The 22033-nt window shown below is 35.5% G+C and overlaps 1 protein-coding gene and 1 pseudogene across 3 annotated transcripts in view; both read right to left on the reverse strand.

Annotated features, from left to right (window-relative positions):
* Nucleotides 1-22033, reverse strand: part of SCLT1 (sodium channel and clathrin linker 1) — a 223066-nt gene that overhangs the window by 89747 nt on the left and 111286 nt on the right. Inside the window, exons 11-14 of one of the 3 annotated variants that reach the window (XM_043902419.1) lie at nucleotides 20997-21088; nucleotides 14799-14976; nucleotides 9918-10013; nucleotides 5798-5869 (exon numbers count right to left, since the gene is read on the reverse strand). In XM_043902419.1, coding sequence (XP_043758354.1) covers nucleotides 5798-5869; nucleotides 9918-10013; nucleotides 14799-14976; nucleotides 20997-21088 — 438 coding nt within the window. Of the gene's footprint in view, nucleotides 1-5797; nucleotides 5870-9914; nucleotides 10014-14798; nucleotides 14977-20996; nucleotides 21089-22033 lie in introns of all 3 variants that reach the window. The other 2 variants (XM_043902418.1, XM_043902420.1) reach the window with 2 other exon arrangements.
* On the reverse strand, nucleotides 17787-17880 carry LOC122695848 (annotated as a pseudogene).

A 22033-nucleotide genomic window follows, 5' to 3' on the forward strand; every position in this document is an offset into this window, starting at 1 on the left:
TGTAGCTAGGACTTCCAAAACCATATTGAACAACAGTGGTGAAAGTGGACACTCTTGTCTTGTTCCTGATCTTAGGGGAAATGCTTTCAACTTGTCACCACTGAAAATAATGTTTGCTGTAGTCTTATCATATATGGTCTTTACTATGTTGAAGTAAGATCCTTCTATGCCCATTTTTTGAATGGTTTTAATCATAAATGGGTGCTGGATTTTGTCTAAGGCTTTTACTGCATCTATTGAGATGATCATATGTTTTTTTATCTATTTGTTAATATGGTGTATCACATTGATTGATTTGCATATATTGAAGAATCCTTGCATCCCTGGAATAAACCCAACTTGATCACGGTGTATGAGATTTTTGATGTATTGCTGAATTCTGTTTGCTAAAATTTTGTTGAGGATTTTTGAATCTATGTTCATCTGATATTGGCCTATAGTTTTCTTTTTAGTGTTGTCTTTGTCTGGTTTTGGTATCAGGGTGATGGTGGCCTCATAGAATGAGTTTGGAAGTGTTTCTTCCCCTGCAATTTTTTGAAAGAGTTTTAGGATAGGCATTAGCTCTTCTCTAAATGTTTGATAGAATTCTCCTATAAAGCCATCTGGTCCTGGGCTTTTGTTTCTCAGGAGATTTTTGATCACAGCTTCAATTTCAGTGCTTGCAATGGGTTGTTCAAAATTTCTACTTCTTTCTGGTTCAGTCTTGAACTTTTCTAAGACTCTGTCCATTTCTTCCAGGTTATCTGTTTTATTGCCATATAGTTGTTCATAATAGTCTCTTATAATCCTTTGTATTTCTGCATTGTCTGTTGTAACCTATCCTTTTTCATTCCTCATTTTGTTGATTTGAATCTTTTTTTCTTGATGAGTCTGACTAAAGGTTTGTCAATTTTGTTTATCTTCTCAAAGAACCAGTTTTTAGTTTTATTCATCTTTACTATTGTTTTTTTTTCATTTCTATTTCTGTCAGATCTTTATGATTTCTTTCCTTCTGCTAATTTTGTTTTTTTTTTTTTTGTTTTTTCCCCACTTCTTTTAGGTGTAAAGTTAGGTTGTCTGTTTGATGTTTTTCTTGTTTCTTGAGGTAGGATTGTCTTGCTATAAACTTCCCTCTTAGGACTGCTTTTGCTGCATCCGATAGGTTTTGAGTTGTTGTGTTTTCATTGTCATTTGTTTCTAGAAATTTTTTTATTTCCCTTTTGGTTTCTTCAGTAACCTGTTGGTTATTTACAAACGTGTTGCTTAATCTCCATGTGTTTGTGTTTTTTACTGTTTCTTTCTTGTAATTGATACCTAGTCTCATAGCACTGTGGTCAAAGAAGATGCTTGATAGGATTTCAATTTTCTTAAATTTACTGAGATTTAATTTGTGACCCAAGAGAATGTTCCACGTGCACTTGGAAAGAAGGTGTATCCTTCTGCATTTGGATGGAATGTCCTGAAGATATCATTGAGATCCATCTCATCTAATGTATCATTTAAGACTTGTATTTCCTTATTAACTTTCTGTTCTGATGAACTGTCCATTGGAGTGAGTGGTGTGTTAAAGTCTCCTACTATTATTGTGTTACTGTCAGTTTCTCCTTTTGTGTGTTAGTGTTTGTCTTATGTAGTGAAGTTTTCCTATGTTGGGTGCATAGATATTTACAATTGTTATGTCTTCCTCTTGGATTGATTCCTTGACTCCTTGTCTCTTGTAATATTCTTTATTTTAAGGTCGATTTTGTCTGATATGAGGATTGCTACTTCAGTTTTCTTTTGCTTCCCACTTGCATGGAATATATTTTTCCACCCTCTCACTTTCAGTCTATATGTGTCTTGTTTTTGTATCCATTCAGCCAGTCTGTGTCTTTTGGTTGGAGCATTTAATCCATTTAAAGTAATTATTGAAATATATATTCCTATTGCCAGTTTCTAACTGCCAAATTGCCAACTGCCAACAACTGCCAATTGTCTGGGGCTGACTTTGTAGATCTCTTTCTTCTCTTGTGCTTCTTGACTATGTAAGTCCTTTTAACATTTGCTGTAAAGCTGGTTTGGTGGTCCCGAATCCTCTTAACTTCTGCCTGTCTGAATAGATTTTTATTTCTCCATCAATTTTGAATGAGATCCTTGCCAGGTACAGTAATCTTGCCTATATAGATTTTTCCCTTTCAGTACTTTAAATATATCCTGCCATTCCCTTTTGGCCTGCAAAGCTTCTGCTGAAAGATCAGCTGTTAAACGTATGGGGTTTCCTTTGTATGTTACTTGTTGCTTCTCCCTTGCTGCTTTTAATATTCTTTCTTTGTGTTTAGTCTTAGTTTGATTAGTATGTGTCTTGGTGTGTTTCTCCTTGGGTTTATTCTATATGGGACTCTTTATGCCTCTTGGACTTGATTGACTATTTCTTTTTCCATGTTGGGGAAATTTTCAACTCTAATCTCTTCAAAAAATTTCTCATACCCTTTCTTTTTCTCTACTTCTTCTGGGACGCCTATAATTCAAATGTTGGTGCGTTTGATATTGTCCTAGAGGTCTCTGAGTCTATCCTCAGTTCTTTTCATTCTTTTTACTATATTCTGCTCTTCAGAAGTTAGTTCCACCATTTTATCTCCCAGCTCACTGATTCATTCTTCTGCTTCAGATATTCTGCTATTGATTCCTTCTAGAGTATTTTTAATTTCAGTAATTGTTTGTCTCTGTATCTTTATATTCTTTAATTCTTCTAGGTTGTTGTTAATTGATTCTTGCATTTTCTCCATTCTGTTCTCAAGGTTTTTGATCATCTTTACTTATTCATTATTTTGAATTCTTTTTCAGGTAGTTTGCCTATTTCCTCTTTATTTATTTGGACTTCCGTGTTTCTAGTTTGTTCCTTTATTTGTGTAGTATTTCATTGCCTTTTCATTTTTATTATTTTTTTAACTTATTTTGTTTGAGGTCTCCTTTTCCCAGGCTTCAAGGTTGAATTCTTTATTCCTTTTGGTTTCTGCCCTCCTAATGTTGGTCCAGTGGTTTGTGTAAGCTTCATATAGTGTGAAATTTGTGCTGAGTTGTTCTTTCTTTCTTCCTCTGATGTGCAAGGCTGACTGAAGTGGTAATCCTGTTTGCTGATGACTAGGTTTGTATTTTTGTTTTATTTGTTGTTTAGATGAGGCATCCTGCAACAGGGTACTACTGGTGGTTGGGTGATGCTGGATCTTGCATTCAAGTGGTTTCCTTTGTGTCAGTTCTCACTATTTGATACTCCCTAGGGTTAGTTCTCTGGTAGTCTAGGGTCTGGGAGTCAGTGCTCTCACCCAAAGGCTCAGGGCTTGATCTCTGCCAATCTTAGCAAGTCTCCAGGAGAGGATGGAGTCAGCGTTTGGGAACACAGAGGCATTATCTGGGGACTCGTTCTACATGTGTGCATGGAAGTCAAACGCCATCCTGGCGGCGTCAAGTGGATGACCCACAAACTGTTGGTCTTGGACAGTCTCCAGTAGAGGCTGGGGCAGGCAGATGAACCTAAAACAATTTTATAATCAATCCTTTGGTTCAAGTGTTTTTCTTTTTAAAAAATTTTTATTCTTTTGGACTTTTTACAGACAGTCATGTTATCTGCAAACAAATTCTTCTTTCCCAATCTGTATACCTTTTATTTCCTTTTTTGGGGGGTGTCAAACTGCATTAGCTGGTATTTCCAGTATGATGTTGTAAAGCAGTGACAAGAGGAGACACTTGTGATGTGTTCCTGAATTTAGTGGAAAATCTTTCAGTTTCTATCTAAAATGCACTAAATACTAAAGTGAAAATTTAAAATTACTATTAAAAGATTTTCACAGATATCTGCTGTTAATCACCACCAATATTCCTACCTTTTGGACAAGAAACAACCCAAATGATACTAGAAATTTTTTCAAGTACTCGTGGAGTATTTTCAAAATCATACCCCCATAGCGTATCATAAAGACAATCTCGACAAATATTAAGAATCAATATCACACTGATTATCATATAGGCCATGATCATGGATCTAAAAAAATATCATAATGAATTTCTCATTTTACTTGTATGAATTTGTGAATTTATAACCAATCCTCTCCCTCATTTGCTATAGATTAACAAAAACCTCTGCTACTTGGCAGAAGTAAAACATTGAGTATTTCGAGAGAAACTCTGTTACATTGCTCTTCAAAGGGGGTACATGGCTTGACATAAAACTGGCTCTGGTTTTTTCTTCAGCTTAGTTCTGTTGCATATAACTCTTTGCAACCCCATGGACTGAAGCATGCCTGGCTTCCCTGTCCATCACCAACTCCCAGAGCTTGCTCAAACTCATTTATATGGAGTCAGTGATGCCTATCCAAAAAATCTGCACAATATCCTAAAATAAGGTTTTCTCCTTCTTGCAAGCATAACTTAGGTTAGGTTAGCTAAAGTATGGTAACTTCCTTCCCTAACTTCATCTTTATAGCATAAAGGGTAAAACTGGTAATGAAGAATAGAAACCAGAAGTCAGCATCAGGTTATTATGCCTCAAACTCCAGTCTGAGTTTCCTGAGAAAATGTGCTTTTTAAAGTAGTTGAACGTGTCGTACTTCAAGCATACCTCTAAGTGTTTAATATTTTAAAAAACTCCAGTTAGTACAGTTTTTTTTTCACCAAACCAATATGACATTAGATAATATTTAATATCTTTAGAAAAATCCACTTTGTTATAAGTTATGAATGTTTTACTATAAATCCTAAGAATAAATCTTATGACACATTGAAATTATAATTCTTTTTTACTCTAAAGTGAGTTTATATAGCTCTGATTGTTACACAGCTATCAATTATTTTTAAAATCTCTACAGACTTTATATAGTATCTATTTCTAAATAGAAAGAAATAATGTTCCTGTCCCTCCAGAATTTACATCTATTAAATAACCCTAGACTGGAATGCAGAAAAATATGATCATTCTTTTAGAAGTGTTTAAATATCAATTAGTCAGTAACTTTATTGAAAATATATTGTGCAAAATACTGTATTAAGTAATGGAGAAAATAAAGTAAAGCATAAGACTTTGCTACTCTGAAGTACTTACAAGCTACTTGGAAAGATAAGACTTTCATGGAGAAAGACAAAGAATGGGAGGCAGGGAGCAAGAAGGAAGACAAGGAGATAGGAAAGAAGGCATACGTAATGTCTTACACTTATTACAAGACATAATTCACTGATAAATTTTGCAAGAAAGATTAAAAATGACATAGAGATTCAGAAAAGATGAGTTTGCAAAACTGGAAATGATAATCTTTCTAATCTCTGGAAACTGTTTTACTTTTATGCCCCTGTGAGCAAAGTTATTAAATTCCACTTCATCAAATCTTCAAGTTAAATTTATATATTTAATCCCACCTTGAGTCACACAAGTACTCTTTCCTCTTCCTTCTTTGCTTACCCATCCCCCAGTACTCATTTCTTTTTGGAAGACTGTCTTTCTTCCTTCCCACTGCTATGTATACTTTCTTTATTCTGACCTCTCAGATGAACCCAGCACATGGCAGCAACTGTACCTGGATGCTTCAGCAGCACCCTGTGCATTCTTTGTCCAAAAAAGGTAATCATAGTAAAACGTGATAAATGTCATCCATCTTTCTTACCAGACCATAAGTTCCAAGATTGCAGGCAGTATGTTTATCTTGATTTTTATTCTTTTCCTAGCATCTATCTCAGTCCCTGCATTAATAACTATTTTCTGAATAAATGGATGCTCAATAATGTAATGTGATCTTGACCTTTAAAATAAGCAATATTCAGAAGAAAATGTCAACATAGTTTTCTAACATACCATTTGAAGGGCTGAAAGTTCTTCTGTTAGTTGAGAAATCTGTACATTATATTGTTTTCTTGTGTTTATAATCTGTAAAGTAAGATACTTATGAATTAAGTCTACAATAAAAATAATTAACATCTAATAAAAACATGTATAATACTAATTCTGATTAAAAATAAAATTAAAATTTTTAAGGCATAAAGGATAAACACATAGTGTACTGAAGAGTCAAGAATTTATCATGACACTGAAAGTAAATGAACAAGATGATAAATCCTAAAGGACAGTGATCATTAAATTTCCTGTCTTAAGATTCTTGTATACTATAAAAACAAAGATTTTTGTTTTTATAATGAGTTCTCTATTAAAATTTACCATATTAGAAAGGAAAACAAAATTTCAAAATATCTACTTATTAATCCCTTATGAGTGAAAGTAACTAAAGTTGGTCACAGGTTAACATAAAAAAATATACTTCTTTGCAAATATGTATATTTTCCAAAAACTAAAAAAATATTTAGAAAAGTGGTATTATATTACATTTATGCAAATTTCCTTCATGTCTCTGGCTTAATAGAAGACGGACTCTCACCCTTTTCTAGCAATACAAAAGATGATTCTACATATGGACATCACCAGGTGGTCAATATCAAAATCAGATTGATTATATTCTTTGCAGTTGAAGATGGAGAAGCTCTATATGGTCAGCAAAAGCAAAACAGAGAGCTGACTGTGGCTAAGATCAGGAACTTTATTGCAAAATTCAGGCTTAAATGGAAGAAAAGGGAAAACCACTAGCCATTCAGGTATGACCTAAATAAAATCCCTTATGATTTTGTAGTAGACATGATGAATAGATTCAAGGGTTTAGATCTCATAGACGAAGTGCCCGAAGAACTATGGTTGGAGGTCTGCAACACAGTACAGCAGGCAGTGATCAAAACCACTCCAAAGAAAAATAAATGCAAGAAGGCAAAGTGGTTGTCTGAGGAGGCTTACAAATAGCTGAGGAAAGAGAAGCAAAAAGCAAGAGAGAAAGAGAAAGATATACCCAACTGAATGCAGAATTCCAGTGAAGAGCAAGGAGAGATAAGAAAGACTTGTTAAATGAACAATGCAAAGAAATGGAGGAAAACAATAGAATGGGAAAGACTAGAGATCTCTTCAAGAAAATCAGAGATACAAAATGAACATTTCATGCAAAGATGGGCACAATAAAGGACAGAAACAGTAAGCATCTCACAGAAGCAGATTTAGAGATTAAGAAGAGGTGTCAAGAATACACAGAAGAACTATACCAAAAAAGTCTTAATGATCCAGATAACCATGATGGTATGGGCACTCACCTACAGCCAGACATCCTGGAGTGTAAAGTCAACTGGGCCTTAGGAAGCATGAACTAAGCTATTGGAGGTGATAGAATTCCAGTTAAGCTACTTCAAATCCTAAAAGATGATGTTGTTAAAGCACTGAACTCAATATGTCAGCAAACTGGGAAAACAGCAGTGACCACAGAGCTGGAAAAAGGTCAGTTTTCCCTGCAATGCCAAAGAATGTTCAAACTACCGCCCAGCTGCACTCCGTTCACATGCTCACAAGGTTACACTCAGAATCTTCAAGCGAGGCTTCAGCAGTACATGAACTGAGAACCTGCAGATGTACAACCTGGGTTTAGAAAAGGCAGATGAACTGGAGATCAAACTACCAAAGTCCAATGGATCATAGAGAAAGCAAGGGAATTCTGGAAAAACATCTACTTCTGCTTCACTGACTATGCTAAAGGCTCTGACTGTGGAGAAAAAGTGGAAATAGGGATAGATTTTCCTATCTTGGGCTCCAAAATCACTGAGGATAGGTGGCTGCAGTCATGAAAGTAAAAGATGCTTGCTCCTTGTAAAGAAAGCCATGACCAACCTAGACAGCATATTAAAAGCAGAGACTTCACTTTGCCAACAAAGAGTCAAAGCTATGGTTTTTCCAGTACTCACGTACAGGTGTGAGAGTTGGACCATAAAGAAGGCTGAAAGCAAAAAAAAAAAAAAAAAAAAGAAAGCTGAACGCTTAACAGTTCATGCTTTCGAACTGCGGTGCTGGAGAAGACTCTTGAGAGTCCCTTGGGCTGCAAAGAGATCAAACCAGTCAGTCCTAAAGGAAAAAAATATTCCCTGAATACTGGAAGGACTGATGCTGAAGCTGAAACTCCAATACTTTGACCACCTGATGCGAAGAGCCGACTTGCTGGAAAAGATCCTGACACTGGGAAAGACTGAGGGCAGAAAAGGGGGTGACAGAGGACGAGACAGTTGGATGGCATCACCGACTCAATGGACATGAATGTGAGCAAATTCCGGGAGACAGTGAAGGACAGGGAAGCCCAGTGTGCTTGCAGTCTGTGGGGTCTCAAAAAGTCAGACATGACTTAAGAAGAACACAGACATGGTAGGCTTCCTAAGTGGGTCAGTGGCAAAGAACGTGCCCACCGATGCAAGAGCTGCAGGGGACACAAGTTCAATCCCAGAATCAGGAAGATCCGTGGAGGAGGAAATGGAAACCCACTTCAGTTTTCCTGTCTGGATAATCCCACGGACAGAGGAGCCTTGAGGGCTACAGTTTATGGGGTCACAAACAGTCGGACACAACTGTTCATGCATGCAGGCAGAGAGACATGGCAGTCAAATACAGTGGTGCATAAACATGGACTGGACCCTGAACTTTAAAAGCTAAACAGCTTTAAAGAATATTCTAGAGAAATCTGACTGAAATAATACTGATTTTTTTTAAAGATATGGTAATACTGCTGTGGTTGTGTAACAAGATGCCCTTTGTGTGGGGAAACAGATGTCAAGATGCAGTATCATGAGGCCTGAAGCTTATATCTGAATCTGTGGCAAAAGGAAAGAGTGTGTATGGAACATAAAGAGACATGGAACAGACAGCAAGACACTAAAAGTTTTCTGGGTGAGAGAGAAATAAGTGTTCATTGTACAATTCTTTCATTTTCATGGATTTGGAAATTTCTAAAAATAAAAAAGTACAAAATGAATTATAAAGAATTTCTCCTAGCTATTGAGTTGAGCTCATTTGCATCTCAGTTATGCTACTTCCCAGAGGTGGAACCCTAAAAAAGTTAGCTAACTACTCTGTTTTTTAGTTTTTTCATCTTTAAAATGGGTTTTTGTGGTTTCTTACTCCTAAACTCACTTTAAGTTTTTTAACTTCACCCTCACCACTTATGAATTAACTCATACTCATAACAGAGGAAAAGACAAATATTATGTCTTCCCTATTTCTTCATATGTAGGCAAAGTTATATTTCCAAGATAGCTTATTCTTTAAAATTTTTTGTATTTATTTATTTGGTTCCTCTGGGTCTTCTTTGTGGCATGTGGGATCCAGTTCCCAGACCAGGGGTCAAACCCAGGCCCCCTGCATTGGGAGTGCAGAGTCTCGGCCACTGGACCACCACAGAAGTCCCTCTAAGACAGTTTTACCTTTCATAAGGCTCAGAATTCAAACCAAGGAGCAACTTATTACTTTTAACACAAAAATATAAGATATAGTTTTGATAATGGAATTGTAAACAATAACACAATTCACAGACTGTACGGTATCAGCATGATGTGATTGAAGAGCCCTGGGCTCAGTACAGCAAGAAGAAAGTATGAGTCTAAGTTCTGGCTTTAATTAGTATACAACTTTGAGTGAATCAATAACCTCTCATGGGTTTAAGCTTCATTACCAATGAAATAAGAGAGTAAAGCAGACTTCTCTAGTACTCTTGTTCTAAGATACTGCAAATAATACAAGGTTTTCTTCTTTTGCTTCTTATGTATCTCAAGGTTCTTTTTGATCCTTCTTCTTGACTTTATACTTAAGGTGAGTTAATCTTCACTATATTCCTAGTCTAAATCTCTCTCCTTCCCATTTACCCTATCCGCTACCTCTATTTCAGTCCAGCTCTAATGTTAGGGCTACCATCATGAGATGATCTTTATGTGAAATTTAGTACAGCTGATACAACCAGTTGATAGTTACTTACCTAGGTCCATAAGGCAAACACTCAGGTACTCTCTAGTCTTAAGCTGTGAAATTCTGTAAAATTTTGAATTTAAATATAATTAAAACTCCTTACCACCTTCTTGGTTCTTACGGCAGCATCTTGCACAATCTGAGAAACTGTTTCTTTCATTTTCTCTATTTCTTCTTGTTTTTGCTTATCCTCAAGCAGAGCCTTCAGAAAATAATTTGATGTTATTACAGACCACATCATTATTAAGATTATATAATAAGTGGGTAAAAACCTGTCCACTAATCACTTTCTTGAAAGCATACATCTTATTTGAAACTTCTGAGACATCTGCAGTTGGAGATCTTGTCTAAGTTATGAATGATACTTATTTCCTCTAACTTCCTCACCTGATCTTGTCCTCACTAAGAAATCATTATTCTCCTTTGATATTTATTTCAGTCAGTACCATCACTCTTCTGATCCCTACCGATGGAAATTTAGAATTATGTTTGAATTTTCCTTCTTCTTTATTCCCTATGTAAAATTTATCAAATTTAAGTAATCAAATTTAAATGTTATATTCTTGGAGAAACCTCTTAGGCTTTCCTATTATTTATTTATTATTCCATTCCTTTCCACAATTTGGTTTTATTCAAATTATGCCACTTGTCACCTCATACCTCCATCACCTCCATCACTCCACCCACTTCATCTCAATGATATTTCTAACCAACCAATCATTATAAGCCTAGTTCTGTTGTCAGTCATACCCCATTTCTTTGCTTTCTTGTGGAACAAAACTTTTCTAAAGTCTGCACTTGCTCATTTCCAAAACTTTCTCTTATGTTCACCCTAATCAGGCTTTCACCATCATCTCTACACTGCTAACTCAAGAGTCACCTCTGAGTAATTATGTTATGTGATCTGTCAAGCACTTCTTGAGATAATGAATTTTCTTTTCCTTGTTTTACTTTCTTTACTTTGCTTTTAGCATATCATAATATTGGTTTTCCTCTTAACTCACTGATTATTCCTTTTTAGTCTACATTGCTGTTTCTTCCTCTTCCCTTGAACCTCTCTATTAATGGACTACCCAAGACTTAGTTCTTGGTCCTTTTCTCTATTCAAATCCATCTCTTGGTGATCTAATCCAAACTCATGGTTTTAAATATCATTTATATGCTGACAAGTCCCAAGTTTATATCTCTAGTTCAAATACCTTCCTGAGCCTGCGTCAGGAAGCATTTAACAGGAGGTTTCCTGTGTGCTGTTGTGGATCTGTCAGGACTGCTCTGGTCCTTATTAATTCCTGAATATTCAGGAATTAAGAGGAGAGGCACGCCTTTCCTGGGGCTGAGGAATCCAGGCATTTCCTTCGTTAGTTCTTCCATATTGTGAATAGTAACTATTTACAACCCTCTTTTCATATGGATTGCTTCTTGGCCTTATGGCCTCTATTGCTTCTTGCTTCCTGGGTAAACTTGTAAAGTCTGGTCTCTTGATCTTTATCTAAAGAAGCTACTGGCATATATACTCTTACAGAATTCAACAAAGCACCTTTGCTCCACCAGAGCTTGGGTCCCCGTGTCTTTCTTTCTTTCTTTATTTCTAGCTGATTCCCTGGAGCGTGAAAGCCGGCTGCGTAACCCAGGGAATATTAGCCTCTTTCCTTCTTTCACTCTCTCATCGTCGACTCCGGACCACCAGGTTCCGGTCCAATAAAGGACCAACAAGCCTGGAACTCCTAAAATTTTAGGTTTGAGTCATTTTTTTTTTAATTAAATATCATTACTTACTAGTGGTTCTCTGTTCTGACCCCACTATCTTCCAAAGATACCATACACATTCCTATCTCTTTTTTTTGCTTTGTTTTAATAAATTTCCTCCCACTTATATAGGTAAGCTAGTGAGAAGTAACAGCTATTCTGATATAACAACCTTGTCAGGGAGAATGAGACAATAGGAAATGGGAAGTTTCATAAGAAAACTATGCTAAAGCTGTCTTTCATGCCTGTTTGTATGACTGGTTCAAAGAACTCTTGACTTCTTGGAACAAGCAACTGAAGGTGGGGACTCTCTGGTAGTTAAGCAGTGAGTCAAGAGGGAACTTAATACACACTACAGACATAAACATGAAATTTGTGACTCAAGTCCAATTTGTAGACTTGAGACCTGGTTGAGAAAATTTAAGGGACAAGCACTGAGTATCACTACTACCTCCTCTGTCCATTGTGCTCCACACAAAATGATCATCTTTATGATCTGATGTTAAGAACACTTCAGAGAAGATAAATAATTTTGCCATGCTCTTAATTTTTCTAGTTAACTTAGGTGTTTGGAGGAATTTCCAAGAATATTATGTATTTTGTGCCTTTCATCCTAGTTCTAATAGACAGTATTCAGATCACCATTCATTGATGACTACTGATGAATTCAGATGACCACTATATCTACTACTGCGGGCAAGAATCCCTTAGAAGAAATGGAGTAACTCTCATAAGTCAATATAAGAGTCCAGAATATAGTGCTTGGGTGCAGTCTCAAAAATCACAGAATGATCTCTGCTTGTTTCCAAGGCAAACCATTCAACATCACAGAAATCCAAAACTATGCCCAACCACTGATGCTGAAGAAGCTGAAGCTGACCAGTTCTATAAAGATATACAAGATTTTCTAGAACTAACACCAAAAAAAGATGTCCTTTTCATCATAGCGCACTGGAATGCAAAAGCAGGAAGTCAATAGATAATCTGGAGTAACAGGCCTTGGAATATACAAATGAGGCAGGGCAAAGGCCAATAGAGTTTTGACAAGAGAACACACTGGTCATAGCAAACACCCTCTCCCAACAACACAAGATATAACTCTACACATTGACATCAGCAGATGGTTGATACCAAAATCAGATTGATTATATTCTTTGCAGCTGAAGATGGAGAAGCTCTATACAGTCAGCAAAAACAAGACCAGGAGCTGACTGTGGCTCAGATCATGAACTCCTTATTGCAAAATTCAGACTTAAATTGAAGAAAGTAGGGAAAAACACTAGACCATTCAGGTATGACAAATCCTTGACAATTATACAGTAGAAGTGACAAATAGATTCAAAGGATTAGATCTGATAGAGTGACTGATGAACTATGGATGGAGGTTCGTGACACTGTACAAGAGGCAGTGACAAAACCAATGGACTGGTTCCAAACTGGGAAAGGAGTACGTCAAGGCTGTATATTGTCACCCTACTTATTAAACTTATGTGTAGAGAACATCATGCAAAATGCCAGGCTAGATGAAGCAAAACCTGGAATCAAGACTGCACGGAGAAATATCAATAACCTCAGATATGCAGAGGACACCACCCTTATGGTAGAAAGTGAAGAGAATTAAAGAGCCTCTTGAAAATGAAAGAGGAGAGTGAAAAACTGGCTGAAAACTCAACATTCAAAAAACTAAGATCATGGCATCCAGTTCCATCACTTCAGGGCAAAAAGATGGGAAACATGGAAACAGTGACAGACTATATTCTTGGGCTCCAAAATCACTGCAGATGGTGACTACAGCCATGAAATTAAAAGATGCTTGCCCCTTGGAAGAAAAGCTTTAATCAACCTAGACAGCATATTAAAAAGCAGAGACATTACTTTGCCGACAAAGGTCCGTCTAATCAAAGCTATGGTTTTTCCACTAGTCACGTATGGATGTGAGAGTTGGACCATAAAGAAAGCTGAGCATTGAAGAATTGATGCTTTTGAACTGTGGTGTTGGAGAAGACTCTCGAGAGTCCCTTGGACTGCAAGGAGATCCAACCAGTCCATCCTCAAGGAAATCAGTCCTGAATATTCATTGGAAGGACTGATGCTGAAGCTGAAACTCCAATACTTTGGCCACCTGATACAAAGAACTGACTCACTGGAAAAGACCCTGATGCTGGGGAAGACTGGAGGCAGAAAGAGAAGGGGAGCACAGAGGATGAGATGGTTGGATGGTATCACTGACTTGACGAACATGAGTTTGAGCAAGCTCTGGGAGCTGATGATGGACAGGGAAGCCTGGCATGATACAGTCCATGGGGTTGTAAAGAGTCAGGTACTATTGAGTGACTGAACTGAACTGAATTCTGGTCACAGAAAGGAATATTATCTGAAACACATAAAAAGCACCTTAGCATTCCTACAGTTTAGATTTGGATAATTATTTCTTTTTTATTTCCTAGTAACTTCTTAAGATGCAATTTACAGCTTGTTTTGTTTTTAACAGTTCTCTTGGAAAACCCTCTATCATGTAAGAAAGAAAACAGTCACAAAGTATTTCCTTTGTATTCTGCATACTTCTCAGTGGAGTACTATTCATGTCCTAGGTACTCAATAAATGTTACTTCAATGAAATAATAATTTAATGATCTCTAAGTAAGGGAGCCAGAGACATTAAAAACAAATTGTGACTTCTATAAACTAAATATCTTTAAATGAAAGTGGTAAAAGACAAAAGATATGATATGTGATAACACAGTAATCACAATTGTGAGAGGGTTAAAAAAAAAAAGAACAGTGACACGAAGCCTCCAGTTAAATCTTCATAACTAAATTTACTTCCTGTCAATTAAGCTTCTGCTCTATTAATTACAGAGGTAATGAAGAGGAAATAAAGATTAATAAGATTCATCTTATTCAAGTGAACAAAACATGGGAGTATACATACTAGTAAATTGCTTCAAAAGATCTTTTTTTTTTTAAGAATGAGACTACAGGGATGAAGATTAGTTACACAAGGATGGAGATATAAAAAAGTCTGATATCAAAGTTTTAGGAGAGGGCTGACACTATCATATTTTATGATGTTAAGTCTTAACAATAAGGAAGCAGTATGTCTACTAATAGTGAGTGTAGCAATTTCATTTTCATGGGTTATTTCTGTAGTTACTGATTCCCATGGAGGAATGTTCAGCATTCCATTGCTCTATTTATTATATATTTATTATTTAATAAACTTGTTTACTAATTTTCTTACCTTATTTCTTTGAAGGTTAGCGTCTTCTAGGAGTTGCATGCTGTTTCTGGCTCTTACAATTGCTTCGTATTTCTCAGCTTCTAATTCACTGCACTTTGCTTGTAACGCTCTGGTCTGTTTCTCCAGATGTGTTCGTTCTGCTCTTAATTGGGTGGCTTCATTAATTGCCACAGATAATCTAAAAATTAAGTCACATTGAGAAAGTTAAAAATTTTTAAAAAGGAAGAGGGAGACAGGAGATTTTCAGAGCATCTATTACAGGATAAGCATTATTTCAGTTATGTTCACATGTATTTTCTCATTTAATTCACATAAAATTCTATAAAGTAGGTTTCAAATATTTCCATTTAAAAGAATAACAAACAGACCCAGGGAGCTTAAACATGTAATTATGGTCATATGAATAATGGGGGCTTAGATGATCCTAGATATTCTCACTCTGATTGCATTACACTTTGTATACTTTTCTACCCACACTAATGCATACCGTCTTAATAGTCACATGACAGTGTTATAAAGCAAATCCATAAAGAATAAGTTATTCTGTTTATATGGTCCATTTTTCTTTTAGCTTTTTCCTTGGCTCCTTTCCTTATGCTCTATCTGGGTAACCCATGTTAAAATAATGCATCTATTTTAATATTTTTTCCATGTTCATAAAATCATATATATGATTTTTATATACACACATACACATAAATATGCATACACAGTATATACACATCTATCCATAGGTTTTAAAAAATAATTTTTCCTGTTATAAAAACTAAGATCATGGTATACACCCTTCTCTGCACTTGCTTTTTAATATTCAATAATGCCTTATAAAAATCTCCTCAACCAATATAACCAGAAGCTCTTTTCTTTCCTGGTCTGATGGATTAACTTCTCCTCACTGTTAATTTGTATCTCCCGAATTCCTGGAGAGTTTAAGCATTTTTAAAGTTTGTTAGCTAAGTGAATTGTCTTCTTTGAATTCCTTCTTCATATCCTTTGCCCATTTTTTTTTTTCTGATGGCTTATTTACTTTGCTTATTCCTTTATAAGAAGTTTTCGAATATTAAGATATTTAACCTTCAGTTCGTTCTATATGCTGCAAATACTTTTTCCCAAATCTAGTTTTTTGTTGTTACCTATTGACTCTATTTCAGAAATCTTTATTACACTAAAAATGCTCACTTTAATATAACTAAATTTGACTATTTTTTTTTCCAACATTTGGGGTTTCAGTGTTTTTTAAAGATGATCTCCCTTATCAAGAGACTGTTAATATAAGCGCCTAAATTTCTTCAAAAAAAGTTATGCCTTAACACTTTTACCTGTAAATCTTTAATTAATCTGGAAGTTACTTCTGAATGTGCTATGAGACAGGAGTCCAATTTAACTTTCTTCCAGATTGAGAGGCAGCCGTATGAGTACCTTTAGCAACTGATGAACTGAAATAATCCCTTATCATACCTAAAATATGCAAATATGACTTACTAATGGATTGTCATGATTCAGTAATCTGTCTATTTGATGCCCAAATCATATTAATTTGATTATAGTGGAGTTACAGGATAGTACGTTCAGATCATCAGCTTCAGAATTTAAAGGTTTCCATAATTTTATAACATAAAAGATGTATTACTGTTGTTATTATTCTCATATAGCACTTCTACATGCTCTGCAGCCAAATCTTACATGAATCTTTTCTTTCAGCTTACTAAAATTGGGTCAAGTTCCCTCTTTAGTTTATACTATATAAACTAAATGGGGTAGGTTAAAACATTGTATTTATTTTATAGATAGATAAACTGAAGTACAAAGAGGGTAAGCAGCCTGCCCAACATTATTGATCTAGTTACTGATGAAGCTGGAGTTTGAATCCAGTCAGTTTGGGCCCAGAGTCAGTGTTCCTAAAAACTATACTATACTGCCAAATAGAAACTTCCACTTAAAAGTATACTGATTCAACTCACAGGTCCATAACTATACAGCAAGAGGCTGTCATTTCAAGTTAAGTTGGTTAATACTAAAATTCAGGGTACCAAATGAAAGTTTGCATACTGAACATTATCACTCCCCTCTGCCCCCGACTCTTCAGTTTTAGGACACACTCAGGTTTGTGTGCTTCAATTCCCAGCCCACATCAAAAGGGTGATGGACCCTACTTTAAACTTTGGAGAAACTAGGCCGAGAGAGAGCACCCTCAGGTTCTGGTATCTGAGGACTGTCCAACGATAGCTCACTAACTCAACATAATACTGCCAGACTACAAGACCACTTATACATACCTACTTACCTATCTACTTTCTGGTGTCTTACTTTTTGGAAAAAATAACTGAGATATAACCGACATATAACATTACAGTCAACCCCCCATATCTGTGTTTTCCACATCACAGATTAACCAATCACAAATCAAAAATACTTCTAAAAAATCCAAAAAACCTCCAAAAAGTAAAACTTAAATTTGCTATGCATTGTCAACTATTTACATAGTATTTATATTGTATTTGTAGGTAATCTAGAGATGATTTAGAGTATACAGGAGGATGTGCATAGTTATATACAAACACTGCAACTATTTTATAAGAGATTTGAACATCTATGGATTTTGGTATCCACAGGGGTCCTGAACCCAAAACCCAGTGGACACTGAGGGACAATTATATATTAGTTTCAGGTATAAAACATAATACTTCAGTATCTGCATATATTTTGAAATAACCACAATAAGTCAAACTCATATCTATCACCATGTATACAATTGATATTTTTTTCTTGTGATGACAACTTTTAAGATCTATTCTCTTAGCAACTTTCAAATATACAATACAGTATTATTAACTATAGTCACCATGCTGTATATTACATCCCCATGACTCATTTTTTTTATAATAGGAAGTACATACCTTTTGATTACCTTCACCTATTTCTGCCACCCCCTTCTCCTTGACTCTGGCAACCACCAATCTATTCTTTGTATCTATGAGTTTGGTTTTTAAAAATAAGATATGTCTCATGGTTTTGTGTATGGGCCATGCTAATTTTCTCTGTATGTTCCAGTTTTTAGTATATGTGATGGTGAAGCAAGCACTCCAGTATCTTACTTTTAAATATCAATGGATAGAAAGGATCACCAAACCTTTGAAGGAAGACAGACAGGCATACAGAAAAAAACAAATGTTCGAGAAAGCAGAGACAATGCAGATGGCAGAATAAAATCTTAAACAATATTTAAAAATACTTAATAAAGAGACAATGTAACATTTATCAGTACTAAGATACTATAGAAAAAGAAACATTCAAAGGGTAAGAAATGGCTCTTTAAAAAAATTATAATAGCTAAATAAAATATTCAACAAATGGTTAACTAGAAGAAAATTTAAAGAAACCTCCAATTGTCACCCCATGGACTATACAGTCCATGACATTTTCCTGGCCAAAATACTGGAGTGGGTAGCCATTCCCTTCTCCAGGGGATCTTCCCAACCCAGGGATCAAACCCAGGTCTCCCACATTGCAGGTGGATTCTTTACCAGCTGAGCCACCAGGGAAGCACCCAAGAAAGGAGAAAATAAATGAACAAATGGAATATGGGACAGAAAAAATATGAAAATTAGGGAATCAATCCATTAGATTCAATATCCAGCTGATACTATGTTTTGAGAAAAAAATTATAAAAAAAGAATAAAAGTATTCAACAACAAAAAAAAATCCCCGAAAAATTTCCCCAAACTGAAGAATATCATTTCTATATTGAGATGTCCCCTGTAAAATGAATGAAAAATAATTCTTACTAAACAAGACACACTGTGTTGTTTTAGAATATTAATTATGGCGGCAGTGGAGTGGATGACCCTGCAAGTTTCCAGGGGAGGAGGAAACAGGTCAAACAAAAAAATTTGGAATTTTGAATGAAAGGAATTTTTAAGGAAAAAATTATTTAAGAGCTAGAATTTCCAACATAGGATTCATTATTTAAACTATGAAACACCTTTAAAGGTAAAATAAAGACATTTCTAAACAATGTTTTTAAGTACAACTTCCATGTGTAGTCAGGAAGCTGAGGGGAATGGCATCTATTAAAATGGGGTGGAGGCAACAAAATTTTAGTCTTATTGGCCTATTCTTTGAAAGAAACACCAAATTTAAAAATATGAAGAGGTAGTTTAAAGCAATTTTATTCATTTCACTCCAATCTTATTCAACAGAGCAGATACAAACTAGCGGTCTTTCCCAAAGAACTGTCATTCCCTAGAGAGAATTCCAGTCCCCATGATTTATCTAAAAATAATGGGGTGGGGGGTTGAGTGGCTTTCTTTGGAAGAAGGTAGGAAATGATTTATGCTTCCTAGATGTCTGTGGCATTTGAAAGGATCACAAATAATAATTTTATAAATAAGTAATATGTGTTTAATTTTATAGGACAAAGACGACCATTAAAAACACAGCTTTTCAGTCTGGTAGTTCCATTAAATAGGATATATTTACATCTAAAACAATGGCTGAACTTTAGACACATGCCAACTACACTAATAATTCTGCTTTGTCTTATATAAAATAATAGGAGTTTTTAAATTTTAAAATAAAACATTTTTATCATAATAGAAACAATATTTAATAGTTCTAAAAGACAGTCAATGTAAAAATTTCCTCTTCAAAGGCAACTAGCTGAATGCTGAGCTTTACAAAACACCCTTACATTTTCTTACATATGCAGGAATCCCTTCTTTAGAAGCTTTCAATTAAGTTATAACTTTATACTAAAAGCCAAACAAAAAACCCTGAAAATCTCAAAGCCTTAAGTACTACAAACACCACGGAAAGCACTGATGAACAACTTGATTCCTTATGAAGTACTATTAGAACCAAAGGAACTGAAATTCACTTTTTCAGATTTCACTATTTCAAGTCTCTAGCATTTATGTGCATAGCACAGAATGCTACTAAAATAGCAAATAAAAAAAATCTACAACCACAGACTTTTTCTCTAAGGTTAACAAAAAATAAGCTCAAGAAAACAGTCAAATATTTGACCAACTACTGAAACGTTTAGAAAAATGAAAAAAAAAAAAAATCCAAAACCCCAGCACTTAAAAATAACAGCTTCTTTCATCAGAATCTCAAGATAGCAGTTAAAATCAGTTAGTTCTGAACCCACTGTGAGCAAAGAAATTACTTTCATTAACATTTTGGAGAATAAGAAACAGAAGTCCAAAAACACTAATTTTTTCTGAACAAACACAATCAGCCATGGATCTGTGACTAGAACTGAGATCTCAATTTTTGATGTGCTTAGATCAGTAGACTATTTCTGAGTATAACAGATTCCAACCTACAGAGTGGATTTTTTAGCTATAAAACATAATGTGATTTTATGGGCTGTAGTCACTGTATCTCTAATAGGCCACAAATGACAATTTTAATGCTTCTTAAGGGAGTATGCAACAAGTATGCACTAAGATAGCAATTAAAGACAAAGCTACAAAATATATTTAAAAAGTAGTCTGCGTGCTCAGTCACTAAGTTGTGTCCAACTGTTTGCCATGTCATGGACTGTAGCCCTCTGGGTTCCTCTATCCATTGGATTCTCCAGGCAAGAATTCTGGATTAGGCTGCCATTTCTTTCTCCAAGGGATCTTCCTGACCCAGGGATCTAACTCCTGTCTCTTGTGTCTCCTGCATTCATAGGCGGATTCTTTTTTTTTTTTTTTTTTTTGTAGGTGGATTCTTTACCACTGCATCACCTGGGAAGCATCCTAAAAAGTAGCCCAGACCTTCAAAGGTAACTGAAAATTACTGTTTCATAAGACGTCAGGAAAAACATCAATAATGATTTCTCAAGTATTTTTTCTCATGCATCAGCATAATACATATCAGCTCAGCAAGGAATGCATTTTTCTAAATAATTTTTATCCAACTTCACTATCTCTTTTCCTGTTTTAAGGTGAAAAGGAACATTTTTAATTTTGGGATTAACCAAATTTGACTAATACTGTTTTGGAGAAAAAGCAAAGAGAGAAATGATCTTTGAGTATATGTTCAATCTTTTGAATATGACTTTCTAAATAAACAATATCCAACAAACCAGATTTTAAACCTATGATTTATAATTTGTTTAGCACTTATAAAACAAGTATAATAAACAAACTTTAATATGGAATAACTTTTGAAGTTTGTAGATAAAGCCAGATGTATTTAACAATTTACCTTGTTTCTAATTGTTTTACACTAGATTGTAACTGCAGTAAGCGCCTATCTGATGCTTCTTCTCTTCCTTGGGCAGAAACTATATCCTCTTCCTAGAAAAGAAAAGAAACTGAATGTTTATGTTTAGTATGTAAAAATTCAATACATCATTAAACAGAATAAAGAAAAAACTCTAAAGCTATTATATTGATAGAATTTCACATGTAAGTTTCAGTCAGTCAGTTCAATCACTCAGTCATGTCCGACTCTTTGTGACCACATAGGCTGCAGCATGTCAGGCTTCCCTGTCCATCACCAACTTCTGGAGCTTGCTCAAACTCATGTCCATTGAGTCAGTGATGCCATCCAACCACCTCGTCCTCTGTCATCCCCTTCTCCTGCCTTCAATCTTTCCCAGCATCAGGGTCTTTTCCACCGAGTCAGTTCTTCACATCAGGTGGCCAAAGTGTTGGAGTTTCAACTTTAGCATCAGTCCTTTCAATGAGTATTCAGGACTGACTGCCTTTAGGATTGACTGGTTTGATTTTCTTGCTGTCCAAGGGGCTTCTCCAACACCACAGTTCAAAAGTGAAGCAATACTACTTTGGGAACAGAGCATGCATATACTAAAAAAGGGGAAGAGAAAAAGAAAGTGAAAGTGAAAGTCGCTCAGTTGTGTCCGACTCTTTGTAAGCCATGGACTGTAGTCCATGGAATTATCCAGGCCAGAATCCTGGAGTGGGTAGCTGTTCCCTTCTCCAGAGGATCTTCCCAACCCAGAAATCGAACCCAGGACGCCCGTATTGTAGGCTGATTCTTTACCAGCTGAGCTATCAGAGAAGAGAACCTAACTATCAATTCTGTATAGGTAAAACAATAATCAAATCAGAAATTGTATATGGATTTTTACCACTATTCCAACTATTTCTCTATAGTGCAAGTCTAACAAAACAAGACAGTGATTTGTATGCAGATAATCTGCCTTTAGAGTATGTTCTCTTAACCAAGTTATGCTGCATTCCATCATAATCATAAACAGAGATTCTTGAAATAGTGAT

This window comes from Cervus elaphus, chromosome 5 (genome assembly GCF_910594005.1).
Source record: "Cervus elaphus chromosome 5, mCerEla1.1, whole genome shotgun sequence".
Taxonomy (NCBI): Eukaryota; Metazoa; Chordata; class Mammalia; order Artiodactyla; family Cervidae; genus Cervus; species Cervus elaphus.